Source organism: Branchiostoma floridae, chromosome 17, assembly GCF_000003815.2.
Source record: "Branchiostoma floridae strain S238N-H82 chromosome 17, Bfl_VNyyK, whole genome shotgun sequence".
Taxonomy (NCBI): domain Eukaryota; kingdom Metazoa; phylum Chordata; class Leptocardii; order Amphioxiformes; family Branchiostomatidae; genus Branchiostoma; species Branchiostoma floridae.
Window position 1 is genome coordinate 11,991,127 of NC_049995.1, and position 24,582 is coordinate 12,015,708.

General features: G+C 38.4%; 4 protein-coding genes across 6 annotated transcripts in view; 2 read left to right on the plus strand and 2 right to left on the minus strand.

Annotated features, from left to right (window-relative positions):
- The window catches only part of LOC118404640 (dyslexia-associated protein KIAA0319-like), a 34,873-nt gene extending 27,198 nt beyond the window's left edge, over positions 1 to 7,675 (plus strand). For 2 of the 3 annotated variants that reach the window (XM_035803875.1, XM_035803877.1), the window contains 12 exons: positions 265 to 397; positions 700 to 848; positions 1,222 to 1,373; positions 2,097 to 2,235; positions 2,664 to 2,734; positions 3,031 to 3,122; positions 3,672 to 3,811; positions 4,817 to 4,939; positions 5,273 to 5,363; positions 6,172 to 6,263; positions 6,803 to 6,853; positions 7,245 to 7,675. In XM_035803875.1, coding sequence (XP_035659768.1) covers positions 265 to 397; positions 700 to 848; positions 1,222 to 1,373; positions 2,097 to 2,235; positions 2,664 to 2,734; positions 3,031 to 3,122; positions 3,672 to 3,811; positions 4,817 to 4,939; positions 5,273 to 5,363; positions 6,172 to 6,263; positions 6,803 to 6,853; positions 7,245 to 7,387 — 1,376 coding nt within the window. In that variant the 3' untranslated portion in view covers positions 7,388 to 7,675. The remainder of the gene's footprint in view (positions 1 to 264; positions 398 to 699; positions 849 to 1,221; positions 1,374 to 2,096; positions 2,236 to 2,663; positions 2,735 to 3,030; positions 3,123 to 3,671; positions 3,812 to 4,816; positions 4,940 to 5,272; positions 5,364 to 6,171; positions 6,264 to 6,802; positions 6,854 to 7,244) is intronic. The other variant, XM_035803876.1, reaches the window with a different exon arrangement.
- A 2,970-nt stretch (positions 7,676 to 10,645) lies between these two features.
- Positions 10,646 to 16,741, minus strand: LOC118405069 (centromere protein O-like). Its single transcript, XM_035804470.1, has 7 exons — positions 16,589 to 16,741; positions 15,337 to 15,575; positions 14,841 to 14,979; positions 13,908 to 14,023; positions 12,740 to 12,886; positions 12,102 to 12,255; positions 10,646 to 11,403 (listed from the first exon to the last, which is right to left on the minus strand). Exons 1-7 carry the CDS (start codon positions 16,605 to 16,607, stop codon positions 11,285 to 11,287), a joined length of 933 nt encoding a protein of 310 aa, XP_035660363.1. The 5' UTR covers positions 16,608 to 16,741; the 3' UTR covers positions 10,646 to 11,284.
- Positions 16,742 to 16,960: 219 nt separating this feature from the next.
- LOC118405109 (putative peptidyl-tRNA hydrolase PTRHD1) lies at positions 16,961 to 19,280 on the plus strand. The gene is made up of 2 exons (XM_035804514.1): positions 16,961 to 17,153; positions 17,973 to 19,280. The coding sequence occupies exons 1-2, from the start codon at positions 16,965 to 16,967 to the stop codon at positions 18,141 to 18,143; spliced, it is 360 nt and encodes a 119-aa protein (XP_035660407.1). The 5' UTR covers positions 16,961 to 16,964; the 3' UTR covers positions 18,144 to 19,280.
- A 912-nt stretch (positions 19,281 to 20,192) lies between these two features.
- On the minus strand, positions 20,193 to 22,093 carry LOC118405070 (NAD(+) hydrolase BtpA-like). Its single transcript, XM_035804471.1, has 3 exons — positions 22,055 to 22,093; positions 21,197 to 21,481; positions 20,193 to 20,665 (listed from the first exon to the last, which is right to left on the minus strand). The coding sequence occupies exons 1-3, from the start codon at positions 22,065 to 22,067 to the stop codon at positions 20,193 to 20,195; spliced, it is 771 nt and encodes a 256-aa protein (XP_035660364.1). The 5' UTR covers positions 22,068 to 22,093.
- Between the last annotated feature and the right edge of the window lie 2,489 nt (positions 22,094 to 24,582).

The following is a 24,582-nucleotide window of genomic DNA, read 5'->3' on the forward strand; positions in this document are numbered from 1 at the left end:
GTACCAATTATAAAATTTGGTCTTTTTGGACAGGTGGTAACTCTGGACAGGGTTCTTAAATTATAGGATTTTAAAATGCCAGTGGGAGTTGGATATTCCACCAAATAGATTCCTTTGTGGCAAAATGAACCATTGTTTTGAGTATTGCCCATTTTCACGTATTCGCAAATAGGTCTAGGTTCACGTCCAGAACTGTGATTGGACATGAATTTTCTGTATTGGTACCCACCCCTAATCCAAAGTACATTTTCGTTACCATCACAGAAAACAACCAGCCTCCTGTGGCAGATGCAGGGCCTGACAAGGAACTCACATCACCGGATGATACCACTACGCTTGACGGGGGAGACAGCACAGATGATCAGGGGGTGGTCTCCTATGAGTGGACTAAGACCAGGTACGGCGACATTTATCCTATATATGTGTATGTGATTTTTACGTGGTCTAAGCTTAGCCTAATTTTGTGGATGAAATAGTTTGAAGGATTGAAATAGTTGAAGTAGCTTGGAACTAGGAAACAACTTTTATATCCCTCATTCACATTTTGAAGGGGGCATGTACAAAAGTTAAGGGCCATGTTACAGATTTAGGCTCTGACGTAGCTGTACAATCACGGTAGTTGTACAAAAAGTAATCTAAATCACATATAATTTAGCAAAGAAGTTTAAAATGAAGTCATGTTTTTTCCCTATTCCCAAGTGGACCATCCTCCGTGGACCTACAGAACACAGACCAGGCTGTTGCCACGGTTACAGGGTTAGTGACAGGAACGTACGAGTTCACCCTGAAGGTGTGCGATGACAAGAGCCTGTGTTCCAGGGACACCGTCACCGTGCAGGTCAAAGAAGGTGAGAAAAGTTTTTTACGCTCGGCTTAGAATTAAATCCACAACCTACACTGTACCAATTTTGTAATGAGGGGACTAGCATAACTGCAGGACATTTGGCTTAGAACCTAGAGTTCCTGAAAGAAGAAAGAAGGTGAGAATGGGTTTAGAAATTATGCCAGACTCAGTTGGGGATCGAACTGAAAACTTACAACACCAACTGCAAGGTGACTTCAATCTGACTGTAGGAAGTGTTTGGAACAGGAGACCTCAATACGGTTGCAATAGCCCCATGTGCGGCCAAAGAACTGTAGGTTTTTGAACCACTCACACTGACTCCTACTCTTTTTGATAAGTTATACCTTATACCTTTACCCCTACCTCATTCCCCACAGATGTAAACCACAAGCCACGAGCGGATGCCGGAGGTGACGTGGTGTACCAGCTGCCCCAGACCCTGCTGATCGTGGACGGATCCAGGTCGACTGATGACCACGGCATCGTGGACTTCCTGTGGACACGGGACCCACAGAGTCCAGCTGCTGGGGTAGGTGGCAATCTCATGTTTGAGAAAAACCCAGGGCTGTTTCCAGGACCTGTCCCTGAAAAGTAATTTGCTTGTGAACAGAAATTTTATGCCTTTCTGCCCAGAAAATTCTGACTCTCATGACTTGAAATTGAAGTATTTTCATAAGGCTTGAAATACACGTAACCAAAATGGACAATTTGGGCACTAAAACAAAGGGAGGGATAGAAAAAGATTAAAGCTTGAGACAGCTCTGGAAGATTAAGAGCCACACCATGAGCATGTTAAAGAACCCAATACACTTATCGCAAAGAGTAGGAGTGTTGTCGAATAGATCAAATGAATTTGTCTGGACATGGAGCTTGTACTGCTCTGAGTGGTTGACTTTCAAGTGTTAAATATGAAATGGACCACAAAAGCAGGAGATGGTTAGAGGGTTTTGATAGATCTTTGAGATTATACCTGCTGACTGGATCTGGCCTGCAGATTCAGAAGAATAGAAAGCCAATTACCATAATGTAAATAGGATGCACACTGACTAATGCCAGACATGACTTTATTTGTCCCCAAGTTGTCCCGAACAGCTCTGACCACAGGGCAGGGGATGGTAAGAGGTTTTTGATAGACCTGTTAGAACCAACTGCTGGCTGGATCTGGCTACCAGATCAGCTTAGCCTATAAGGTAACATAATGTAACTATGAAGCATACAGACTAATGCCGGACATGACCTTATTTGTCCCCAGGTTGTCCTGAACGGCTCAGACCACAGGGCAGTCCTGCAGCTGACCAACCTAGTGGAGGGACGCTACGTGTTCCATCTGAAGGTGACCGATGCCAAGGGGCTGTACGACACCGACTCTGCTACCGTTATTGTCAAGAAAGGTGTGTTTAATAAACTGATCATTTAATGTCTGATACTAGAACTTTCGTAGCCTGATATCTAAAACTGTTATACAATTGTCCTGTAGCTTTCAAGTATCTTTGTCTTCTCTTGCAACCTATACTAGGTTTGTTCACCAAGCTTTCATGTGCTTTCTGCATAAGTTAGTCACAACTTAATATATACATGTAAGTTCCCAACGTAGGAAATACTGTTTTACCACATAAAGAAAACTAGACATTTGCCTATCTTTATAGGAGGGGTTCATTATCTGCAAAAACTTGAGTACTACAACTTTAAACTAGCTAACCTGTTACTGTGTAGAATTAGGATTGATTACAAGCCTTTGAGTTTGAGCATTCTACTAAAATTACCTATCCTGTCTCTTCTAGATTTCATTACATTTCTCTTTCTTGACTGACCCTCACAGATATCCATATGGATGACCTAGTGGAACTTGCACTAGCAGCAGACATAACATCATTTACTGAGGGGAACAAGGTAAAACATCTCATAATTTTTTAATGAAAGCTCGGTAGAATCCATAGTTGTATAATTTGACCTGTAGTCCTGTAGCCTATTACCATTGTAAATGCAGAAACTTTTTTGGTGGTTTAATGTTCCACGGCAATAAGAGACTACAGTTCATGGTGCTACCACAAACTTAGAGCCACTTCGAAAATAAATCCCAGCGAACTTAAACGCATTTACAGTATGCCACACAACCCCATGATCATGAGGTTCTATACATAACTAACAAAGAAAACTATGTTAAATGTATGACATGTGTTTCCCAGGCCATGTTAGTTCGTCAGCTGGCTGTGCTGATTGATGTGATGGATTCTGACATCAGGGTCCAGGAGATAAAAGAGGACATATCCACTGGCAAGTAAGTACATTTCCAAGCAGATTTACCGGTAGCATAATAAAGTATCATAAGGGCCAATTGAAAGCAGTATCCAATGTTACCAGCACATGTACCTCACATCACAGGATATCCACCCAGAAGTAGGTGTGCATGTGATAAGCCTTTCTGGTGAACTGTAGATGAATGTATTGTACATAGGATCTGTCTTCTCTCTCATTACCAGGGAATGATAAGCCCTCCAGTGAGCTAAACTGTTTCTGATTTCACACAGATTACATACATACAAAATTTATCAATCAAATCTAGACTAAGTGTTAAATTGATTTATGGATTAATGTTTCTTGAATGTCTTTTCAGCCTTGGAATGGTCAAATATTTCTAGCAGGGTGCACACTCAAGCTAAACCAAACCTAAAGTTTTCAATATTTAAAACAGTGTTTAAACTCATTACATCAATGAAGGTTATACATCCATGTAATACTATATACCAAATGGCAGTTACTCAAGCAACTTGATATGACCTAGTGTATTTGTATTTAACCTCCTTCTCTCCCCCCCCCCCCCTTTCAGCATGATAGTGGTGTTTGTAGTGGTGAACACCCAGACCAGCGTGGTACAGAATGGGGCGTCCGTTCTCGCCAAACTCAAGCGCAAACTCAAGGCAGGGTCAGAGGTGCTCGACTTCAAGGTTGTACTGGTCGACACTGTTGGTATGTACATGTTTGTTTGTTTATTATGTTTATTATGTTTATGCTAGTGGGTTCTTCATCTTCTTTTTTCTTTTTCTTCTACTGTCATGAACAAATCAGAGCTCTGAACAGACATGAATGAATCAGAGATTAGACCTGCGGTGACATCAGCATATTAGCATTACATCAGCAAACCTGTACTTGTAATTTTTTTACTGCACACAATACTACAGGGAGAACGTAACGGTAAAGGACCGTGTGTGGATTGCTTGAGAAAAGGCCACAGGATAAACATTCTGCATTTTGGCAAAAATGTTGGCTTCTAGTTTATGTATATATTTTTCAAGCAAATTACATTTTGCATATTTTCCTTGGGATAAAGGTGAAGTAAAGCTTTTTACCACCTTGATTGTTCCTCTCCATTCAGGGGGGGGGGGGGGGGCACATATTGGCTTAAGCCTTGGTGCTGAAAATCTGGTAGTTGGTGGCTGTTCACTGATCCATCAGAATGCCATGTTTAGTACCTTGTAGTTGTACCTTGTAATACCAGTGGTGGTATTTTTGTAGAACTAGTCAGTATTGCCCTTAGGAAGGTAGGAGTTACTACGGAAAAAATATTGGCTTAAGCCTTGGTGCTGAATCCATGATAGTTGGTGGCTGCTTACTGATCCATGAGAATTCCATGTTTAACACCCTGTACCTTGTAATAAAAACTTGTTGGCAGCTTCTGTATTGACTCAGTGGACAGACTGGAAAAGACAGGTGCATTTGGAAACTGTAACTTTCTAGAATTAGTCAGTATACCCTGAGAAAGGTGAAAGCTGCCACAGAAACTTTGGCTGTTGTTGTAAATACCTAGAGTGTGAAAGAAACATTCTGTACCTTATTTTTCTGACATATACATGTTTGTACATGTATACAAATGTAGGTATAGAGTGTGTGTCATAAAAAGATTTCTATTTTCATTAGTATACATTTCGTAATAACGATTTTAAAGAGTAAATGTATGATTTTCTTCCCACCCAGTTTGCCAGAACAACTGCTCGGGACACGGTGTGTGTAACTCCTTCACCAAACTGTGCCAGTGTGACAGTTTCTGGGTACAGAACCCCTTCAAGGCTTATTTTGCAGATAAAGTCAGCAATTGTGGTAAGTCTTCCCTTGTGCTATATTTTCTGGAAATTCACCCCTTAAACTGATGTTACACAGCACACTTAATGAGTCTTCGGGAACAGTTTTGATGCAGTGCCTTTTTGTAAATGTTTGAATCTAGATTCTATTTATTATAATTCTGACTTTGCTTATTATGTATGTAGTCTCTGTTTTGAAAAATTCTACTTGATACGGTACTGTCATTGTGGATAGAGAAAAAAGACGTTTTTTTGCAGTATTGGAGAAAGCAGAAGAAGAAGCTTGGAATAAAGACTCAGTAAATTAAACAAGGATGTGAGTTAAGACATTTTTTCCGTTTTATCCCTACAGACTGGAGCATACTTTATGTCATCGTCATCGCCTTTGGCATCGTAGTCGGGGTGGGACTGATCACTTGGGGCGTCGTCTGTCTGGTCAGGAAGTAAGTACTGATGCTACTGTAAATCATCTTAGGGTTGTGCAGATTTTTGTGTGTTTTTTTTACGTTCCAGAAACAATACAGTGGATGGTGGAGTGACGCCCACCGAGCCTTTTTGTCTTATCAGACAAGGGTGTCATTAGCGTACCAATAAAACACATGGATTTGGTGTGACCATGTCTACATGTATGTGCCAGTATGTGCCACTAAGATTAGAACTGCTACAGTATTTTTTTTTTAATTTTAATTTTGAAATGATTTTTTTCAGAAAGTACCAAAACTTTGATGTGCCATGGAGGTATTGTATTTAGGAAAGCGTGTTTTTTAAAAATCAGTTTTTGTTTTAAATTCCTTTTTGGCAACTTTTTTTTTTTTTTTACAAACTTCTCCTTTTTAAAGATGTTTTTGCAATTTTTTTTTTCAGCCAACTTTTTGTTGATGATCTCTTTCCTTCTCGCCATGTTGAGGTCTACTTTTCACCCAGGTTTATTTTTACACACAAAAATGCAATTTTTTTTCATTCAATTTATGAATTACATTTCAGAAACAATTGAATAATATTCTTAAGGACTTCTACAGGATTGTATACACATACTGAATTTGGTGTTTATTTATGGAGGAATTTTGAAGAAATTAAACCCTATCTTTAACCTTCATTCTACATTCTTTGTTGTTTTGAGTAATTACACATTCAAGAATCATACATTTTATACAAAAATGTAGCATTATCAGGAAAGACTATTTGATACAATTAAGTCCAAAGTTGTCAAACTAACTGAACTAACTAAATTCAAACTTTCCTTTATTTCAGTCGACGGAGATTCAGAAGAAGCAAAAGGCATCGTTACACACTGTTGGATGAAATTGATGAGAAAGGAGAAAAAATAGAAATGTATAGTAGAGGTGAGTACCAAATTAAATATAATGAATAGAAAGTAGAAAATAACATTGTGTTTCTCTATGATTGACATGATTTTTAAAGATGTAAATTACATACTTCTGGTTACTAATAGGTTATAACTTGAGTCTGGTATATTTTTACGTCAGGGCCGGTCTGATTTTAAATCCAAGTTGAAACCAACCTGAGGTTTGTTCAAGGTTATTGATAGCACAACTGTACAGTGGTTGGGAGTCTTACAAATGTATGGGGCCCTGCTCAAAAGTGCCCCCCCCCCCCCAAAAAAATGCATAAATTACCCACTGGAGTTTGAAAATGGTACTGTCAGACCTTGTCACTTCACATACACATCATTTATTTTATGAAAAGCCCCATCCGAAAATAAGCGGAAAAAAAAAGCCTTGTGAAAAACAGAGATGTGACTACTAGCATGACCCCTCAATTCATAGTATTAGTCACAGTGACTGTTACTGTATATTTCCTGAGGAGCTGTAACTAGGATTGACTGTAATGTTCCCTTTACCTCTAACTTCATGCTGCATAGACGGAAAGGACCAACGTGTGCCTGTCCCTCAGACAGGTGAAAAGACAACAGGTAAAGTATGATGAACAAACGTTGATGAAAGTTAGACATCCAGGATAAGATATGCCATGTGCATATTACGAACAAAGCCTGACTCAGTCAAGCATCATTTCACTGATTTGAGGCCCCAATCAAATGTCCCAAATCAATCTCAACACAGTATGAGGATTGTACAGTGTAGCTTATTTTGCATTGTTTACATTGTAGTCTTCTAATACAATTCTTGCAAGGTATCTCTCTTCATATTTTATTATACTCGGACTGCAATTAAACATCTGAGTGTGTGTTTTGACTTTGTTCCTATATCTCAAAAAATATTTTGTGTTATCATGCATGTTATTAGTATATTACATGATCCTTTGAACAAATGAAATTAATGTTTTTATCTTTAATTTGTATTCAGGACAAAAGCAAAACAACAGCTTGGTGATGTCGGAGTCAGACGATCTTCTAAGCGACGAAGAAACGACCCTTTTCGAGAACAAGAAAAAGCCAAACGGGACACCAAGAAACGGCATCATAGCCTCTACGCTACCCAAGCTTTGATACGCTGAAGACAACACATCAAGTGAAATCTCTGCTTCATTCTGCTCAGGGTATGGGATGGGTGTTTAGAGCAGCAAAAATATATTAAGTTTAAAATGTTAAAGTTAAGATAATCATAGTGGGAAAAGGGAGTTCCCACTTAAAGTTTGTACATTTAGAAAATATGTATATTATGCTGGGTTTGATTTTCCTGCATTCTTGCTTGCACTGTTTATAAGATGTGCAATGGGTTTGGGGTTATGCATATATATTTGGAATATATTAAAGGTGATGTTTTGTAGAAGACATGCATTATCTTTAAGTTAGTTTATTGTTATAAGTGAATATTGCTTACCTCTGGTTTTACAGAAGTGCTTTGAGCATTAATGGTGCCATTAAAATGTTATAGATGAGAATACAGGGCAAAACCCAGAGTAAAAGTATAAAGAGTTATGGCATAGAATATTTATCTGGGAGCTAGGTTGAGGTATTTTCAGACAAACCGCCACATTTGTACATGTCTGTATTAGTAAACATTAAAAGCTCAAATTGAAGTTTTAAATTTTGTCAGACGAAAGAAATTGTTAAACCTCATTTGAACAGCTTTTTGGAGCTACAATCGGAGTCTGATGATAGAAATCTATAAAATGATACAAATATTAAAGTGAAATATTGAAATTCAATGATATGTTTTGAATGATATTATGGATCCATAAAAACCCCTTTAAGATGATCACTAAATTTTCTTTTGAATCGTTTTGTTTTCTACAGACCCATTTTGTTTTCTACAGTGACCCACCGCTCTATGCCAGGTACAATCATGCAGAGTCTCATGCATTTTCTTTACCCAAAACTAACAGGACAATTTAAAGAGAGTGGTACAGAAAAAAAATTAAATTGTATTCTTCACTATAATAACTCATTTAAATCTAAAAAATCATTTCTTTTAGTAAAAGTTTTACTTCTCTTCTGAAAACTCAATGGCATGATGTTCCAACTTGAAACTCAAAGTCTGTAGTGATATGCAAATGACTTACAACCAATTTTTTCAACCTGCAATATATGGCTGGACAATTATTCGGGCATGATGTATTTCGAATGTGGAAGATACATACGTTCTGTTTCATTTTCATTAAGTTTCACGAGGATTGTACAAATTTTTTTTTCTGTGAAAATAATGAGTTTTACCACAAAAATTAAAGAATATTTGGGCCTTCTGAATACCTGTGCATGCTGCTAGGATATTAGGTTTCTTGTTTTTCTTTGAGCTTAAAATGGTTTATGTTTTGTGTAACTTGCGATCTTAATGAGAGGGTAGCCAGCATATTAGCCATTATGACATTGAAGCAGTTATTAGGTTCTTGCAATACCCACCTCTCTGCTTGGTAATATCGGTACTAATAGAATTACAATCAAGCCCAAACAGCCAAACTTATGCTAACGATGAAAGAGTAGTAATGTCGGAAAAGAGTGAGAAATCTACAGTGCTATGCAGGGTCCAGAGTAATGTTGATTGTATATATTAGATTCTTTATGGAAGCAACTCAATAGGTTCACTGTTGTACAATAAATGGTTCAAGTAGTGATATATATTAAGTTTTCTGTGTTTTTCATTACCAAACATCTGTATACTCTCAATCTGTATGTTGTACTTGAAAGGTTTACTCCAAAATTAGTCTATAGACTATACCTTTAGTGTCTATTTGTATTGTGTCAGGACTCTTAAGAAATTGTACATATTTGGGACTGGAGGGGTTCTACCTCTAAATGCTGCTACTTGTCTATTTATATCTCTACAGTTGCCATGTTTCTATCAGCTGTAACTATACAATATTCCTACAAATAATGATGTACAAATATGAGACCGATCTTTGTACTACTTCAACTGGCTGACAATTGATGTACAGTGAACTAGAATTCCTGCACTACTGCTTAGAAAAACAGTTAAGACGTTTTGAGCCAAATTGGCTACAGCATAATTATGTGTAAGGTTCAGAATAAACCAGTTTATAGTTTAAGCTGTGCATGCAACTGTGATCAAGTATTGATAACAATAAGCAAATGTTATAGCAATGTTAATAATGTCATTTAAAAAACTGTACAGGTGTTTGCCATTTTCTCTCAGCCAAAATCCCAACCTTCAAAGTGGCATAAAAATCTTCATTCAACATATGCCTACTTTCCTCTAATGCAAAACTTGTAGAAAACCTCTGTAAAGAAATATTACTGAAGCTAAAAAAAAAATAAAGCAGTTAAAGTTTATGGGAAAATGTTAAGGTAGGTTTGGTTTACAATATTATAGATATTCAAATATGATATAGGGAAGGGATATGTATATGTCTAATGGTAGAGCTCTCTTGTGAGAAAACTTTGGTGCAATATTATTCTGATGCAATCTTTATGTAGATATTACAATGTCATGTCAGCATGGAGATGGTTTTATTTCTGTCTCTTTGTACAATGTGATTTCGAATTAAGCAAACTCTTGGTTCTCTCATATGTAGTTTTGTGTGTTAGAAATACAGGTGTTTTTTGTTTGGTACAATCATACAAATATCACAGGTTTTCTTGGGCCTACAAGTACAAGATTGGGATAAACCACCAAGCGAGCTTTACTTGTCAGTTTATTTGGTGTATACTACAGTTTATGTAGTAGTACACTGTTGTATAACTAAGGCCACACAATATCTTGTTCCTCAATTGCAGTTCTAGCTACAGTATGGTTTCCTTTGCATTAAGTCTCGTTAATAAGAAACATATTCATGGTTATACAATGTACAAATGTATGCGATTTGGAAGGTGACAACTGTTTAGAACATAAGTTAGGGAAAGCAATGTCTGGTTGACTATCAATATAAAAATGCAAGAGTATATGAGTTGTATAAAGTGGGTTAATAATAAGTTTATAGTTTCCTAGTTTTCATAACTACAATGTACAGTGTAGTTGTGATGGCAATAACATGTGAAAGCTCGCTTACACCCTTGCCATTGGTAAAATGTGTATTACAACGTGTTATCTAGGTGAGAAACAATTATTGTCAACTTCAAGCTTTGTTATGTTCGCATTAGAAACTGTTCTTTGATTATCATACAGAAAATATATGCATATCTTGAAAGGCAGTAATACAGTACTGTACGAAGCTGCTTTATTTTTGGTTTGTTTGGAGAAGCAGAGAAATAAAAGCTATGGTGAAATAACTGGAAATGTGGATTCAAATTTTTGTAGCCACTTATATTAATGTGCTAGTGATTTGACAAAACCCCTATCAAAAATTCTGGAGTTCAATTTTTTTGGATTTTTCAAAAATACAATTTTTAATTAATATGTGAATGATTTTGGAAATTATCTTATTTCACTGGCAACTGAAGTTACATTCTTAGAAAAATTGAATTTTCTAATAATGGAGTCAGTCACCCCCAATACCCCCACACTGGACATCTAGGAAGACATAGAATGACCAAGGTCGAAGGCACAGTTAAAATACAGGATTGTTAAGATACAGGATATTGTTCGATTGATTGAAAACGACACCCTTCAAATGGTAAAGCTTTGAATTTTCAAACATACTGATTAGTGATTTTCATAAATTGTTGAAAAAGAAAAGAAAAAACACCTGCATTATCTTGCTTTTTAGGAGGCTCTTTGTCTTTCATATAATACAGTACATGCATATCCATATAGTAAGGTTCTTCAAACACAACTGAATAGTATGTACGTTCAACATTTCGGTGTCCATTCTAACCCTGATGATGGTGTCTGTCAGACACCGAAACGTTGGAAGTACATACTATCTCAGTTGTGGTTAAAGAAGCTTACTACAAATGTATATGAATAACTTACAACCTGATGAAACTACAGAGTACAGGATTGTATATCTTTGAAGAATATTTCAGACTCCATTGGAATGTGGCCTGTTCTCACAAACTTCTGTTCAGGTAAGTGGCTATGTCTGTTAAAGCATCAGGTAGAGACTTGCTGAGGAAAGCCTCCTGAATCCTGGGAGTCGCCTCCTCAACATCTGTGGACTGGTCATCATCTGAAATGTAGGACAGAAATCAAGCATTACTTAATAAGCTATCTGCATATCAAAAATCATGATGATCCATTTATCCCTTCTTCAGATATTCTCCTTCAAAGTCTAACACTAAACTGGCTCATGCAGTTAAAAAAAAAATGCCACTAGGGGGCCCAAACATATACCACTTACTCTATGTCCCAAGAGCTATCTACCAATCAAAAAACATGACAGTAGCATGTCCAGAACTTAAGATATCAAACCCAGAAGTTCTACTGCAGTACCATAGCAAGCTGCTAGGGAGCCCCAAATCTAATCGTTTCCAGGTCTCATCAAGACCTACCCACATACCGAATATCAATCCATCCAGGCATTCTCCAGTTATGCTGGTCTTCTACATACAAACATACAAGCGCTACCAAAAACATACCCTTCTAGCGAAGGCAACAAGGAAACAAATGTAGAACAGTATATTAATGGAAACACACATTCAACAGATACATGAAATTGCCTTGGAGATGTTCAGTGGTCATATTGAAAACCATTGCAATTTCTGCAAATATTTGGGATGATCATATGATGAGATGAGATGAGATGAGGTGAGGTGAGATGAGTTGAGATGAGATGAGATGAGATGAGAGAGAGAGAGAGAGAGAGAATTACCTTGTACCTCCACAGTGGTAGGCCGTGTGTTCATGAGCTGAGAGAGAGAGCATTACCTTCTACTTCCACAGTGGTCGGTCGTGTGCTCAGCCCATCCTTGTAAGTCAGTGTGGTGTGGTAATGATGCTCCTCTGCTCTCAGAGTCAGCTTCAGGACGTCACACCCTGCACTGGCCTCCACCTCGCCCTGCAACAGGTCTGAGTAGGATGTCTGTGGTACAGAAAGAAAGAATTGATCAATGGGTTTGATCAATTGTATTTTCTGCATCCTACAAGGTCGAAAATAACATCCAAAATTACCTGCACCATTTTGTAGGTGCTAAATGTTGTACCAGTAGGTTTGGGTTTGATTCCTTGCCCAGCTGTCAGAGCATTTAAACATCTTTACCTACAGCTGAGAAGACCCACTGGTACAAAAGTAATTTTGGCATGGCATTGAAGCTAAAAATGAGTAATTTCATTCATATAAAATGTAAATTAATCTTTTACTGGAACTGGAAAAAGTTAAGAAAAGACCATCTAGAACTCAATTCTTAGCGCACATGTTTAGCACACAAAGAATAGAAATTGCCAGCACAGACAAAGAACTTAAAGAGACTCAAACCCCCAACCCTCTGGTCAAGAGGCAGCATCGCTAATAATAAACAAGCAAACAAACAAACAAACAAAAAAATAACAGCACACTGCAAACTGACCTTAGCCTGTGCCAGCTGCTCTCTCCTGGACACGAAGGCATTCAGATGGTCTCCGACCGCCCAGAGAAACCGCTTCAGGTCAGAGTTCAGGTGGGCAGAGATGAGCTCCTCCAGGGGTAGGAAGGTGGGGAGGGTGTGCTGCCTTATCTGTGGGTATAGGGGGTAACATAAAGGAGCTGTAGAAATGTACCGATACACTTTCTAATGTTACATTCTTTTTATACAAGAATACATACATAGCACATGCACAGCATACATGTACAGTCATACATGTCAACAACATTTGTGCAAGTGCATATTAACACACTACAGTGAAACATACACATTCACACAAACACAGGTACCCATACAACCACACTAGGGGTGGGTACCGGTACAGAAAATTCAGGTCCAGGTCCGGTTCAGGTCCAAAGGATTAGGTCCAGGTCCGGACCTGAACCTGGACCTGATGCAGTATGACACATACCAATGGTCCATTTTGCTACAAAGAAATCTGTTTGGTGAAGTATTAGACTCACACTGGCGCTTTAAATTATACAACGCTAACTGCACGGGTACGATTGGCTGTAAAACTTGGTAGAATTATTATAAACTCTACTCTACTTCACTCTTGTTATTTTCTTCCATCTACAAGCGCTAAAACGTGTGAATGCCTGATAAAATAATCTGTTAATTTTGTAATCGGTCCAACATTCGGTCCACCTAATTTTTTCAGGTCCGGTTTTTCTGGACCGGTCCAATACGAAAAACCGGTTTTGTACCGGTACGCTGTACCGATACCCAGCCCTAAACCACACACATAATTAATTTTGTATACTATAGATCTTATTCTGTGAATCTTAATATAAACAATAAATAGCACACTAACACACATACTTTCCCCCTTTTTCATACCACCTGCAACACACACACACACACACACACACACACACACACATACATACATAGATATACATTCATACATACATACATACATACACACACACACACACACACACACACACACACACACACACACACATGTACACATACAGCACACGTACATGTACAATTGTACATGGAAGTACACATGGCTACACACACAAGCACACAGCATACACTAGGATCTACATGTAGTAGGAACATGATATGTAATGTCAAAGTCTATGTAATTCAAACTAAATCTAACCTTTAATTTGTGAGAGACCTGGATCTGTGCCTGATATGACTCCCTGTACTGGCCAGAGTAGAAGGTGCCCCAGGTCACACTAACACAGGACTCCGACTCACGAGTCATGCTGATGCCTGTAGACATTTAGGGAAAAAATAGAAACAATCCATATCTGGATGCTTATTATCCTGAGTACCATCCTCCGTAGTGACGGCTTGCTCTGTGGTAACCAAGCGAAAGTATTGAGCCAGCGGTCACTACGAAGGATGGTACTCAGGCTAGGTGCATATTTGGCTTGAATAAAAAAAAGGAACTCATATTGCATATAAATCTTTGGCAGTGGACATGTAAGAAGGTCATACATGTAGTACTGATATCTTTGAGTTCAATGCTTAAACTACGATGACAATAATTTTACGACGCAAAATATCACTGCAAAAAAACATACACTTCAAAACCATACACAAATTCTAAAATCTTTAGTACTTAACTTGTCGTGTATAATTGGTAGGACTAATATATTTCATTTTTATGTTTAACTCACACTTACAGGAAAGATGCAGGCAGGCACCATTTTTAACTTAAGACAAAGACCTAAAATTTTCTTCTAGGATGAGAATCTCTACTTGTATCTAAAATCAACATATTTACTGGATACAATAACATATTTCTATTCCAACAAAATACATACATAACCTTAAGGTTCATCTGTGTTGGTAGAAGTCCTTCTTGAACTAGATTAACTGTAACATCCAACACAAAAATTGGACCCACCCAAATTTTCAACTGAACATCACCAGTCTTTGTCAAGGAATGAACAATCCACTGCTGCCATGACGTCACGTTATGCAGATAGAACACGTGACTCAGTGAGCAGTGGATCATAAGTTGGATCTGTACAAGGACATGTACCATACATTGTACATACATGTACTAGTAATTGTACCATACCTGCAAAGCTGTATGCTTCCTTCAGTAGCTCTGCTTTCCTCTGTTTGATGTAATCTGCAGCTCTCCTCAGGCAGGGTCTGTCAGCCTCTGTCTTCACTTTGAACCGCCGCAACTTTTTATTGTCGAGGCTCCCAAATACCTGAGTAAAGTATAAAGTCAGAATTGAACAAGTCAAAATTGCCATGAGGAAGGTAGTAGATAGTCACCAAAATGTTGGTGAAAACAGAGTTGTGGTTGTGTGAAAAGAGTCTCTTTATTCAATGAACACTGACCTGATGAAACTATTCACAGCTCCCAAATACCTTAAAATATTGTGTACAGTTGACTTGAGTTTGTACACTACTATATTGCCACATGTTCAAATGGGGACAGGAACTTCTAATATCCTGTGTGGAAGCAAGCATTAAGCAAAGTGTTGCTAGAAATTTGAAGTATAAAATGTAGAATAGGAATATTAGGATGGATATTGTACAAGTACCAGGCTAATCTTTTATACCTGTTTTGGTCCAGTGTGGAGTTTCTGTTTTAGTTGTTTTTTCTTCTCTTGTAGATTTTGTATCAATGTTTCCATCTCAGCAGTGGCATCGTCATCACTCGTTCTCTCAGGCTGTCCTTCTTTGTTCTGCTTCTGAACTTGACCTTTCTTTGGGTGACCTTGAGGGTTGTCGTCATCGCCGTGGTAACTGGTGAGTTTTGTTGCCTTGGCGTCCAGCTGTTGGAGGAACTCCAGCATTCCTGTATGCAAATTTGTAAGAAAAACTTGATTTTTTAAAATATTTGATAAGCACGTGACGTCACAGTTGTGATAGCTGATGATAATAATTTTGATGTCATTCTATCTCCGCACACACGAATTCATATTTTACTACAGCAGATCCAGTTATTTCAGGAGTCGTGTTTGCTTTCAAAAAAGGCACACCACAGAATTTTGTTTTGTTCATCATCAAACATGAAGAACTCTAGGTTTCGTGCGCTGTCAAAGTAAAGTACAGATCTGGAAATCTATGCAGGATCAGAGGAGGAGATTAGCAAGGAAGGAGTGGAAAAACTCCAAACAGCCCTGATCAAATACTTGACAAGTACAAGAAGATTTGAACAATGACTGATGAGAGGGAAGATGGAGAATGAGAATAGACAACAAAAGGAATAGAAGAATGGAAGTTTGAAGGGATACCGACAATGTGTGCAAAAGCCGACCAATTGGAAAAAGCAGCAAGAGTGTAACACATGTGTTTGGATGCACATAGAGAGAAAGGAATGAAGGAAAGCACATGAGACCATTTACCGACAACTGAAGCGGTTAGAGAGACAACAACGACAACAACTACTGTTAAATGAAATATATATCTGTACAGCTTCAATAACAGTTATATGGATGCATACAAGATCTTAACTTGTTTTTGATGAGTTCACTGTAAAATGTACATTGACAAAAGCCATGCGCATCCACTTAGAACGGGTGTCGAAGTATGGCCCCCTCCCGTTACTCTACTCTGCTCTGCTCGATGCTCTTATTTTTTGGCATGGCAACAATGTTTCGCAATAATTATGTACAAGTCTGCAAACAAAGAAGAAAAGAGTAATGAATAACCACTATTAAAATCTGAAAACATTTTCATTTTAAGGTTTCTGAATCACTTTTGGCACGAAAATAACGTTGTTGTTGTTGGCCCCCCTCCCCCCAAATCGTAAACAGTTCCCGAAAGCTTGTGATTTTACTTAAATATGGACAATAAACACCACTTTACCTCCCTTTTCTGGCCTCATAGTTTGCGCAAATTCCTAACAAAAACGGGGTTAAACAAAGTTGTGAACTTGAGTCGCTCTTTTTAAAACAAATTCAGGAAAAACGCCCGTCCAGAGTTTTCAGTTTTCAGACTTGGCGCCTTTCAACTTTCCCGGCATTCCTGGCGTATTACACTTCAAAAAAGGTGCAATGTAATTTTATCTAATCGCAAAGGTTAACAACTTTCTGAAAACTCTCATTTTTTTTATTTCAACTACATAATAAAGTTCTTCATTTTTGTGGTTTAACGCTACATAGCTGGTGATAGATAGAAGTCAAGAATACCTTATTAAACATGATACGATAAAGACCCCTATTCAAGATTGGTATATTCCAAGATGGCTGCCCCTCTGGTTCAGTACGTGGTGGTGAGAGCAGATCTTCTCCGCGCCCTGAAATGGCCAACAGGAGCCGTGATGGCCCAGGCCTGTCACGCCTGTACCGCTGTGCTACACGTCTACAGGGACGACAACAACACACGGGAATATCTGTCCGATTTGGACCGTATGCACAAGGTTGTTCTGGAGGTAGGTTTTGGGGAGGGGGGGGCCTTGATGGCCCAGACCCTGTACCCGTCCACTGTACTCTATATAGCATATAGGTCTACTATAGTACTATACACTGTGCTACATGTCTACGGGTACTACAACAACACACGGGAATATCTGTCTAGTTTAGACAGTATGCACAAGGTCGTTCTGGAGGTAGGTTAGGGGGAGCGGAGCCGTGATTGCCTAAACAAAAGGAAAGCAGATATAAGGATACAAGTCTATCCCAGTGTGTTTATGTCTACTTCTACGACATAGACATTTAGCACTCTCTCCTAGTATCGCAGGTTTGTCTCCTCCTTAAAGTACTTCAAATATGTTCTAAATTATGTTTCAAAATCAGGTTTGTAACATTGACCCTGAGCCAAATCCTTACATCTGCTTGGAGAGTAGTTACCAGTATAGCCAAGCGCCAACATTGATGCAGGAAGGTGCTGATGAGAGACTCAGAGGCACAATGCAACTCGATCCAAAGGGAGCTTTATTCACACACATGTGAAGTACAATCACGCCATGATGGAAGAGAGCGACCACGTGACCCTTAACACTGACGTCACTCAATAGTGACGTCACCACATAGTGGCGAAGAACCAAGAACTGCCATGCTCTGTCACACCTACTGTACAACTTGAATGTAAGGTCATACACATTACACACCTGTTACTAATACAATGTTGTTGTTGTCTTTTTTTTCAGCTACATGTACTTCACACATCTACAGGGAAGGAAATCTTCTCAGTTGAAAACTGAAACCGTCTTTGTTTACTGATCTTATGTTGTTATTGTTGTTTTTCCCAGGCCAAAGACGAGGAGAGTCTGTGCATGTTAGCTGAGCAGCTGCAGCAGAATAGTGTAGATCACAAGTTGTGGATAGAGCAGCCGGAGAACACTGCCACGTGTCTGGCCGTCAAACCTTACCCCAAGTCTGAGGTCCAGAAACATTTCAAGAACTTCAAACTGTTTAAGTGATGCAAGAAAGACTTCAAGAACTTCAAACTATCTAAGAAATGGGAAAAACAACTCAAGAACTTCAAATGAACACTGCCACATGTCTGGCTGTCAAACCGTACCCCAAGTCTGAGGTCCAGAAACACTTCAAGAACTTCAAACTGTTTAACTGATGCAAGAAATACTTCAAGAACTTCAAATTCTGTAAATGATGCACAAAACACTTCAAGAACTTCAAATATTGTAAATGATGCAAGAAACACTTCAAGAACTTCAAACTATCTAAGGAATGGGAGAAATGCCTCACGAACTTCCAACTTTTCAAATGATGCCAAAAAGATAATGTCCGGGACTTCAAACTATCTTGATGATGCAAGAAAACTTAAAAGAACTTCAAATGATGCAAGGAGCATCCATAAAAACTTCAAACTCTTTTGTTATCAGCTGAAGGAAAAATTCAAGAACTTTGAATGTGTCCCTCAAATGATGTAAGACACCTTCCAGAGCTTAAACTGATGCTAAAACACTTTTAAATAATTTCATGATGTTGAGCTCTTGAACTGATGCTGTTAACTGTCTAGTTTATTGTCTATATAGATACTTCAAGAACGTACTTGTATATGTTGAATCCAGGGGTCTAGTTCTTCAAGACACTGAGGATAGCATCTCATTTTATGTGCAAGATACTAGTATGAATGCTCAACAGTGTTAGTTGGTAACATGTTAATACCAATACAATCTTGTAGTATCTATCTGCAATGATGCAATTGTTTTGCCCATCATCATAATGCAAATGCTATAAACTTTGTAACTTAAACCTCAACCTTAACAATCAACTCGTGAGAAGAAATGGGCGGAGATAAGAGTGTGATAGAGGTTGCCGGGAGTAAAGATTGAACAATATGGCTACGATTTGTGACAACAAGTTTTTAAATGATGCCATAATTTGTGAACTGTGCAATGTTTCACTAAAGCAATAACTTGATAATATTACTGCACTATCTTACTGTTAAGAATGTAAGTGTATTTGGAAAGGTCAGTCATCAGGTCAAACGTCATGTCTATTCAGACGTGTGTTTTCAATGTGAATGTGTGGTCTAACCAGAGTGCTGGCATGTCATATCAAGATCTGACAGATTAAAAAGAAGCTGCAATTGATGTGTTGTATTATGGTTAACATTAGGATGATCGGGTGTATTCATCTGCCTAGAATATTAGCATACCATCACATGTTGTTAACGCACAAATACATGCGTAAAAAAGACATACACATTCGTTCGTTTTTTTTTCACATATTTTCCCTTTTGTTGATACTTAAGATTTCTAATACAGAGTGACAATGTTTCCTACAACACAATCACATTTCAGATGTTATACTACAGTAATATGAATTTCATTGAATATAAAAGTATATTTGCAGGTCAGTTGTGTATAAATTGCTTGATGAAACATTCTCAAGACAGAATTACAAAACGGCCACCATCACTTAATGATATTAATACTATCCAAAATGAAAACAATTAGCAATAGCATCATAATTATCCTTTGCTACAATGATTGTGGATACAGTGAAGAGAAACAATGTAGTAGAAACAAGAAAGGTAGCATTGGCAAGCAAATACATGTTTTTTTGTTTGTTTACCTTCTCATTGTCTACCCTAACAAACTACTGTCCTGGTTATTCTTACTCAAATCTATGGTAACCAGCCCTGCCACTAGCTACATAATGTAAGACTATGGCATCTGCTACTTCACCAGTAACCATGGTGACAGCCACCTGGTTCAGGTAATTGACCTTATTTGTTTGGAATGGAGAAGAGAGAGAAATACTAGTAATCAATATGCTTCCATAAAAGCATAATAATGAAAAGTAGAACGAAAGAAAATGAATCTGAACTAGAAATCTGCAGCAAACCAAATTAATTGTTTGTTTTTTTATTAACACACCACACCACACCACACTACAGTACTATTGTTGTCTTGACAAATCAACCTTATTTGCAATACAGCTTTAAAAAAACCCAGGCACTTCATGTTTTACCTAGAGGCATCTAAATGTGTTTTAGGGTTTTACAGCTGTTCCATGATTTTATCAGCAATGCCTGACAGCTTTTCATCGACCTCATTCACATGTACGGGCACAGCGAGAAGCTTGTCTGGCTCCCTCATCGTGTCATACTCAGATACCTTCTGTCTAAAATCACCATCCCCATCGCGCTTTAGCCAGATTGGGAAAATCCTGACCCCCTTGCCATGGGCCAGTTGATATTCATATTGGGGCCACTGCTTCTTGCTGAGCACGTGCCTACTGATCACAAAGACAAATAACTTCAACGCCGGATCCCTCAGAGCTGCGTCGATCTCGTTCCACAGGTGGTCGCCGGTCCTTAGGCTGTGCTTGTCGTAGAAGACGTCGGACTGCTGCAGCCTGCCGGGTTTAAGAAGCTCCTGGACAAGCGGCGTCACGAACTCTTCCTTGTCTTCGCTGGCGTGGGATATGAAGACTTTTGCCCCTGCTTCTGTTGCAGTCGCTCCCTCTATGCCTAAAAAATTAAAGGACCTTTTTTAATATACTATTGAAAAGAGGTGACAATTCTTTAAACTACATGTACAGTTCTACGGCCTCGTGTGATATGGTCGGCAGTCCTATCATGGGATGCATTGGATTTATAAACTTTTTTATTATGTTCATTTTCAGATATCGACATGCAAAAATCGTGATGATCCTTCAACAGCGTCTTGAGTTATCTTCGTCCAAAGTGAGAAACAAAATTGCCCCCTGCAGTTCCAGACGCTATGGGCTCCAACATTACAGTGTTTAGTAAACTCTCCTCCCCAAGAGCTATCTACCACTCAAAAACCACAACCATGTAGCATGTCCAGAACACTAGATATCAAAACAGGAAGTTTCCCTGTATTGGCTGTAATAACTTAGAAAGCTGCTAGGGGACCATTAGCTTGTCGCCTTTAAGTCGTTTGGATCATTATAAATCAGCAGAGTAAAATGATGATTGTTCATATTCGAATTTCAAGTAGTTGTGTATCGATGATGGACGTGATTATGATATTGATACTGGAGACAATAAAAAAAGACACACCTTCCAAAGCCTCTGCGGTCAGTCGCTCCTCTATATTCATCAGTGCCTGTTTCAGGTCCCGTACAGGATCCTCTCCCCTATTCGGTTTGTTAATCCACTTTCCAAGCATTTCCCAGCATTTCTCATTAGGGCCTGGAAATTGCACGTTATTGTCGGCCATTGCTTTGATCTCGCCTCGTTTGAATCCCAGTTTGCGGGCCAAGTCTTGCCACCTGTAGCTCACGTTACTGACGACAATTTCGAAACAGTCGTCCATGTTAACTGGAATAACCATAAGTGGAATGCAGTTATTCGTCAATATTATTTCAGTCAACACGAGTCTACACATACAAAAGGTACTGGGTCAGAAACTCATGTATGAATAGTTTACTGAATTAGCTATTATCTGTATTGCTTTCTTTCACAATACGTGTGACAAACTTAGCTGAAATTCAATATTTTTAAGTGTTTAAATTGTATACTAGCTATAGTAATTTAATGCCTTATGTCTCTATAGGTGTTTATGGGTATGTATCTAGTGGATTTAAGACCATTTCTTGATTCTTAAACAATCGTGTGTATAAGGTTTGAAAACGTTTAAACATATCAGAATACCCTACGTTATCATGATCTTTTACAATGTAAGTAAAATGTAATGTAATACAACAATATTAATAGCAGATTGTCGTATTATTGATTAGAATTTGCTTAGCATCGAACCGATCATGGACCCGGAAATACCCACTAGTTACTAGTAGATAGGGCTGTATGTTTTCTTCATGGATCTTTGTCTTGACTGGGCTTGATACCTAATACATCTACTGTAGAACGTCTAAAACCAAGAGATAAAGTTACCTTGGGCAGCCATCTTTGACGTCTAGCACCGGTAGCAGAATCTTAGGTTTGTGAAAGATCCTGGAAACAAATTTTAAAACACCTTATAAACGTGGATGGAACTTGACAACTCTACTACGGAAATATCGTCCATTTTTATTCAGTAATTGCTCTATCCAATTGTGCAACGCATGGAACATTTCAGCAGAAGAACCTGCACTAGAATAGAAGAAAACATGTTGGTATCTACACGACTTAAACAGCTTGTACGCCTTTTCGATACTTTCTGACAAAGTATCATTGGGTTTTACGCATAAATCAACAAGGAAATCAAACTACCTGAATTCCTTAAATACCCTACCACTGTCTCAAGTTTAAGCCCACCTTGGTCCTTACATTGTTCATACGGTACATTTAGGATCCACCTTATAAAGAATGTAAGGGTCGACGTGGGCTTAAACTTACGTTTTGCTTAAACTTACCTTTCAATCGTCTACCGGGGGACGTTTCTGTTATGATTACCTTTGACCTCTACTGGCAATCCCCATGACGCCATGAGCCAGGTATTGGGTAACTCACCTTTGTTTTGTTTGAATAGTAAACATGGGTGATGGCTCGGTTACGTTTGAGCGCCAAATTCTCTTTTCTGCATTGCCTTTGATTGACTATGTAAATACTGTACGCCCAGGCTCATGGGCTTTCTTAGAAACCATCGATACACCTGACGGCCTGTTGTTACCTGCCACGTAACCTGTACGTAACCTGCAAAATGCTTAGATTGAACCTTAAGGTAAGGCAATCGTTTTCTGGTGAATCAGACACACATGTAGAACTATGTGTGGAAGGTGATTTGTCACTCGGTACTGACCGTATTTTCAATGGATAAATCTAAACATCACCAGTCTTTTTCAATGACTGAAAAATGCACCGCCTCTAGATCTGTGTTACAGCTAGGCACGTCACTCGATAAGCGGTGGACCATAACAGCCCCCCCCCCGTCTCAGTAGGGGGATGGTTATGAGGCCTTGGTGTGTATGACATTCAAGTACATCATAGCTAAGCTATGGGCCGCTCATTTCGTGACAAAGGCTGGTGCCATAATGTCAATTCAATTCCACTGTGATGGATTTCATGATTTAGTAAAGACTAAATCTTGTTTAAAATTTCCTGTTTCCAACGTGACGTTGAGAGGGGTTAGTATTAGGGAACTTGAACTTTCTGTCAATGGAGTATTGCGTAATGCTTGCTCAACGACACTGTTGGTATGATCAGCTTTTAGCAAATGACGTTATCCGATACAAACGAAACACAAAAGTTAGTAATAAGACTTTTAAAAGACATTTAAAAGATTGCTGTATTATTTTTTTACAATCCTTAAAGCTTAATACATGTATAATTGAATTAATGACTAATGTCATTATATCCCACCAGGCATTCTCAATACCTACTTCACCTCACCCTCGTAGTCCGTAACTGATACACCTTAGACTGTGTGCACACCATGGCTGGCGCGGGTAAGGTATATTATATGTTGATTTCTAAATGTATCAAATGTAATTTACTTTTTTCGAATGGTTTGTCGTGTATATGATGATACAGTGTAAGGCACCTTGTCCTTTTCGATATATGATTCTTTTGATCCGAAATCGCCAAGCTTAAGATGAACATATGGTTAAAACATTCTACCAAGCACTGGGCATTATGTCAGTAATCGATATCAACTCATAGGTTTAACCCTATTCAGACGGGGTTGGGGGGGGGGGGGCATTTGAGACCTACGCCAACTTTCATGACCTATAACGGCAGAACGCCACACGCTAGAGCAACCAAATTTAGTTGGGAACAATTTCACAACGTTTAAAAAAGTTTAATCTTTTTCTTGTTGCCAATCGTCTGTTGACAGGCACTTTTGACGAAAATCGCTAATTTCGGTTCTAACAATGTATTTTTCACGTTTATTTACTATATTACTGCTATTTGCTTACATAAATAAAATCTCATGTTATCTAAATATTTTTCATAATTAATTATGCATAAATTATGCTAATGTGATGTCGTCACGTGGCAAAAATCCAAGATGGCGGACCGTATGACCAGATCAAGAATAACTAGCTTATTATCCCTAATAACTTGTAACTACCTGGTATTTTTTCATCAATTTTTTCATTTGCGATTATTTATCTTGAAAACTGTATTTTTGAAAATTCAAGGAGGTGGATATAAGATGGCGGAGCCCAACTGGTATGTCATATATGCATGTCGTCATATTATGAGGCAAAGTCAGAGGCAAAGTTACATGTGGTTGCGGATGATCTGAATATAAGATATCCTGGTAATGTTAATTGCTCTTCTTTTTTTTTTTGTTTAAGTAAAACGTCTTTTCGTGGCGACTTATATCAAGTATATATGCATGTATGACTTAAGTCTTTATTTCGTTACTAGGCCACACCAATTCAATTTGTTGCTTCTCGGACTTTTTCAGAATTTTTTTTGCAAAATGTCTGCGGCTGGAGAGATAATACGAACTTGTACCTTCTCTGCATTGCTGA

Coding starts and splice junctions, on each gene's coding strand:
- LOC118405069 (XM_035804470.1), bottom strand. Junction 14,980..15,336: donor TCCACACTGGACCAAAACAG/GTATAAAAGATT, acceptor TACTTTACTCAG/GTATTTGGGAGCCTCGACAA. Junction 12,256..12,739: donor AGCAGCTGGCACAGGCTAAG/GTCAGTTTGCAG, acceptor TCTGTACCACAG/ACATCCTACTCAGACCTGTT.
- LOC118405109 (XM_035804514.1), top strand. CDS start 16,965: ATGGCTGCCCCTCTGGTTCAGTACGTGGTGGTGAGAGCAGATCTTCTC. Junction 17,154..17,972: donor TGCACAAGGTTGTTCTGGAG/GTAGGTTTTGGG, acceptor TGTTTTTCCCAG/GCCAAAGACGAGGAGAGTCT.
- LOC118405070 (XM_035804471.1), bottom strand. Junction 20,666..21,196: donor GTCTTTTTTTATTGTCTCCA/GTATCAATATCA, acceptor TTAATTTTTTAG/GCATAGAGGGAGCGACTGCA.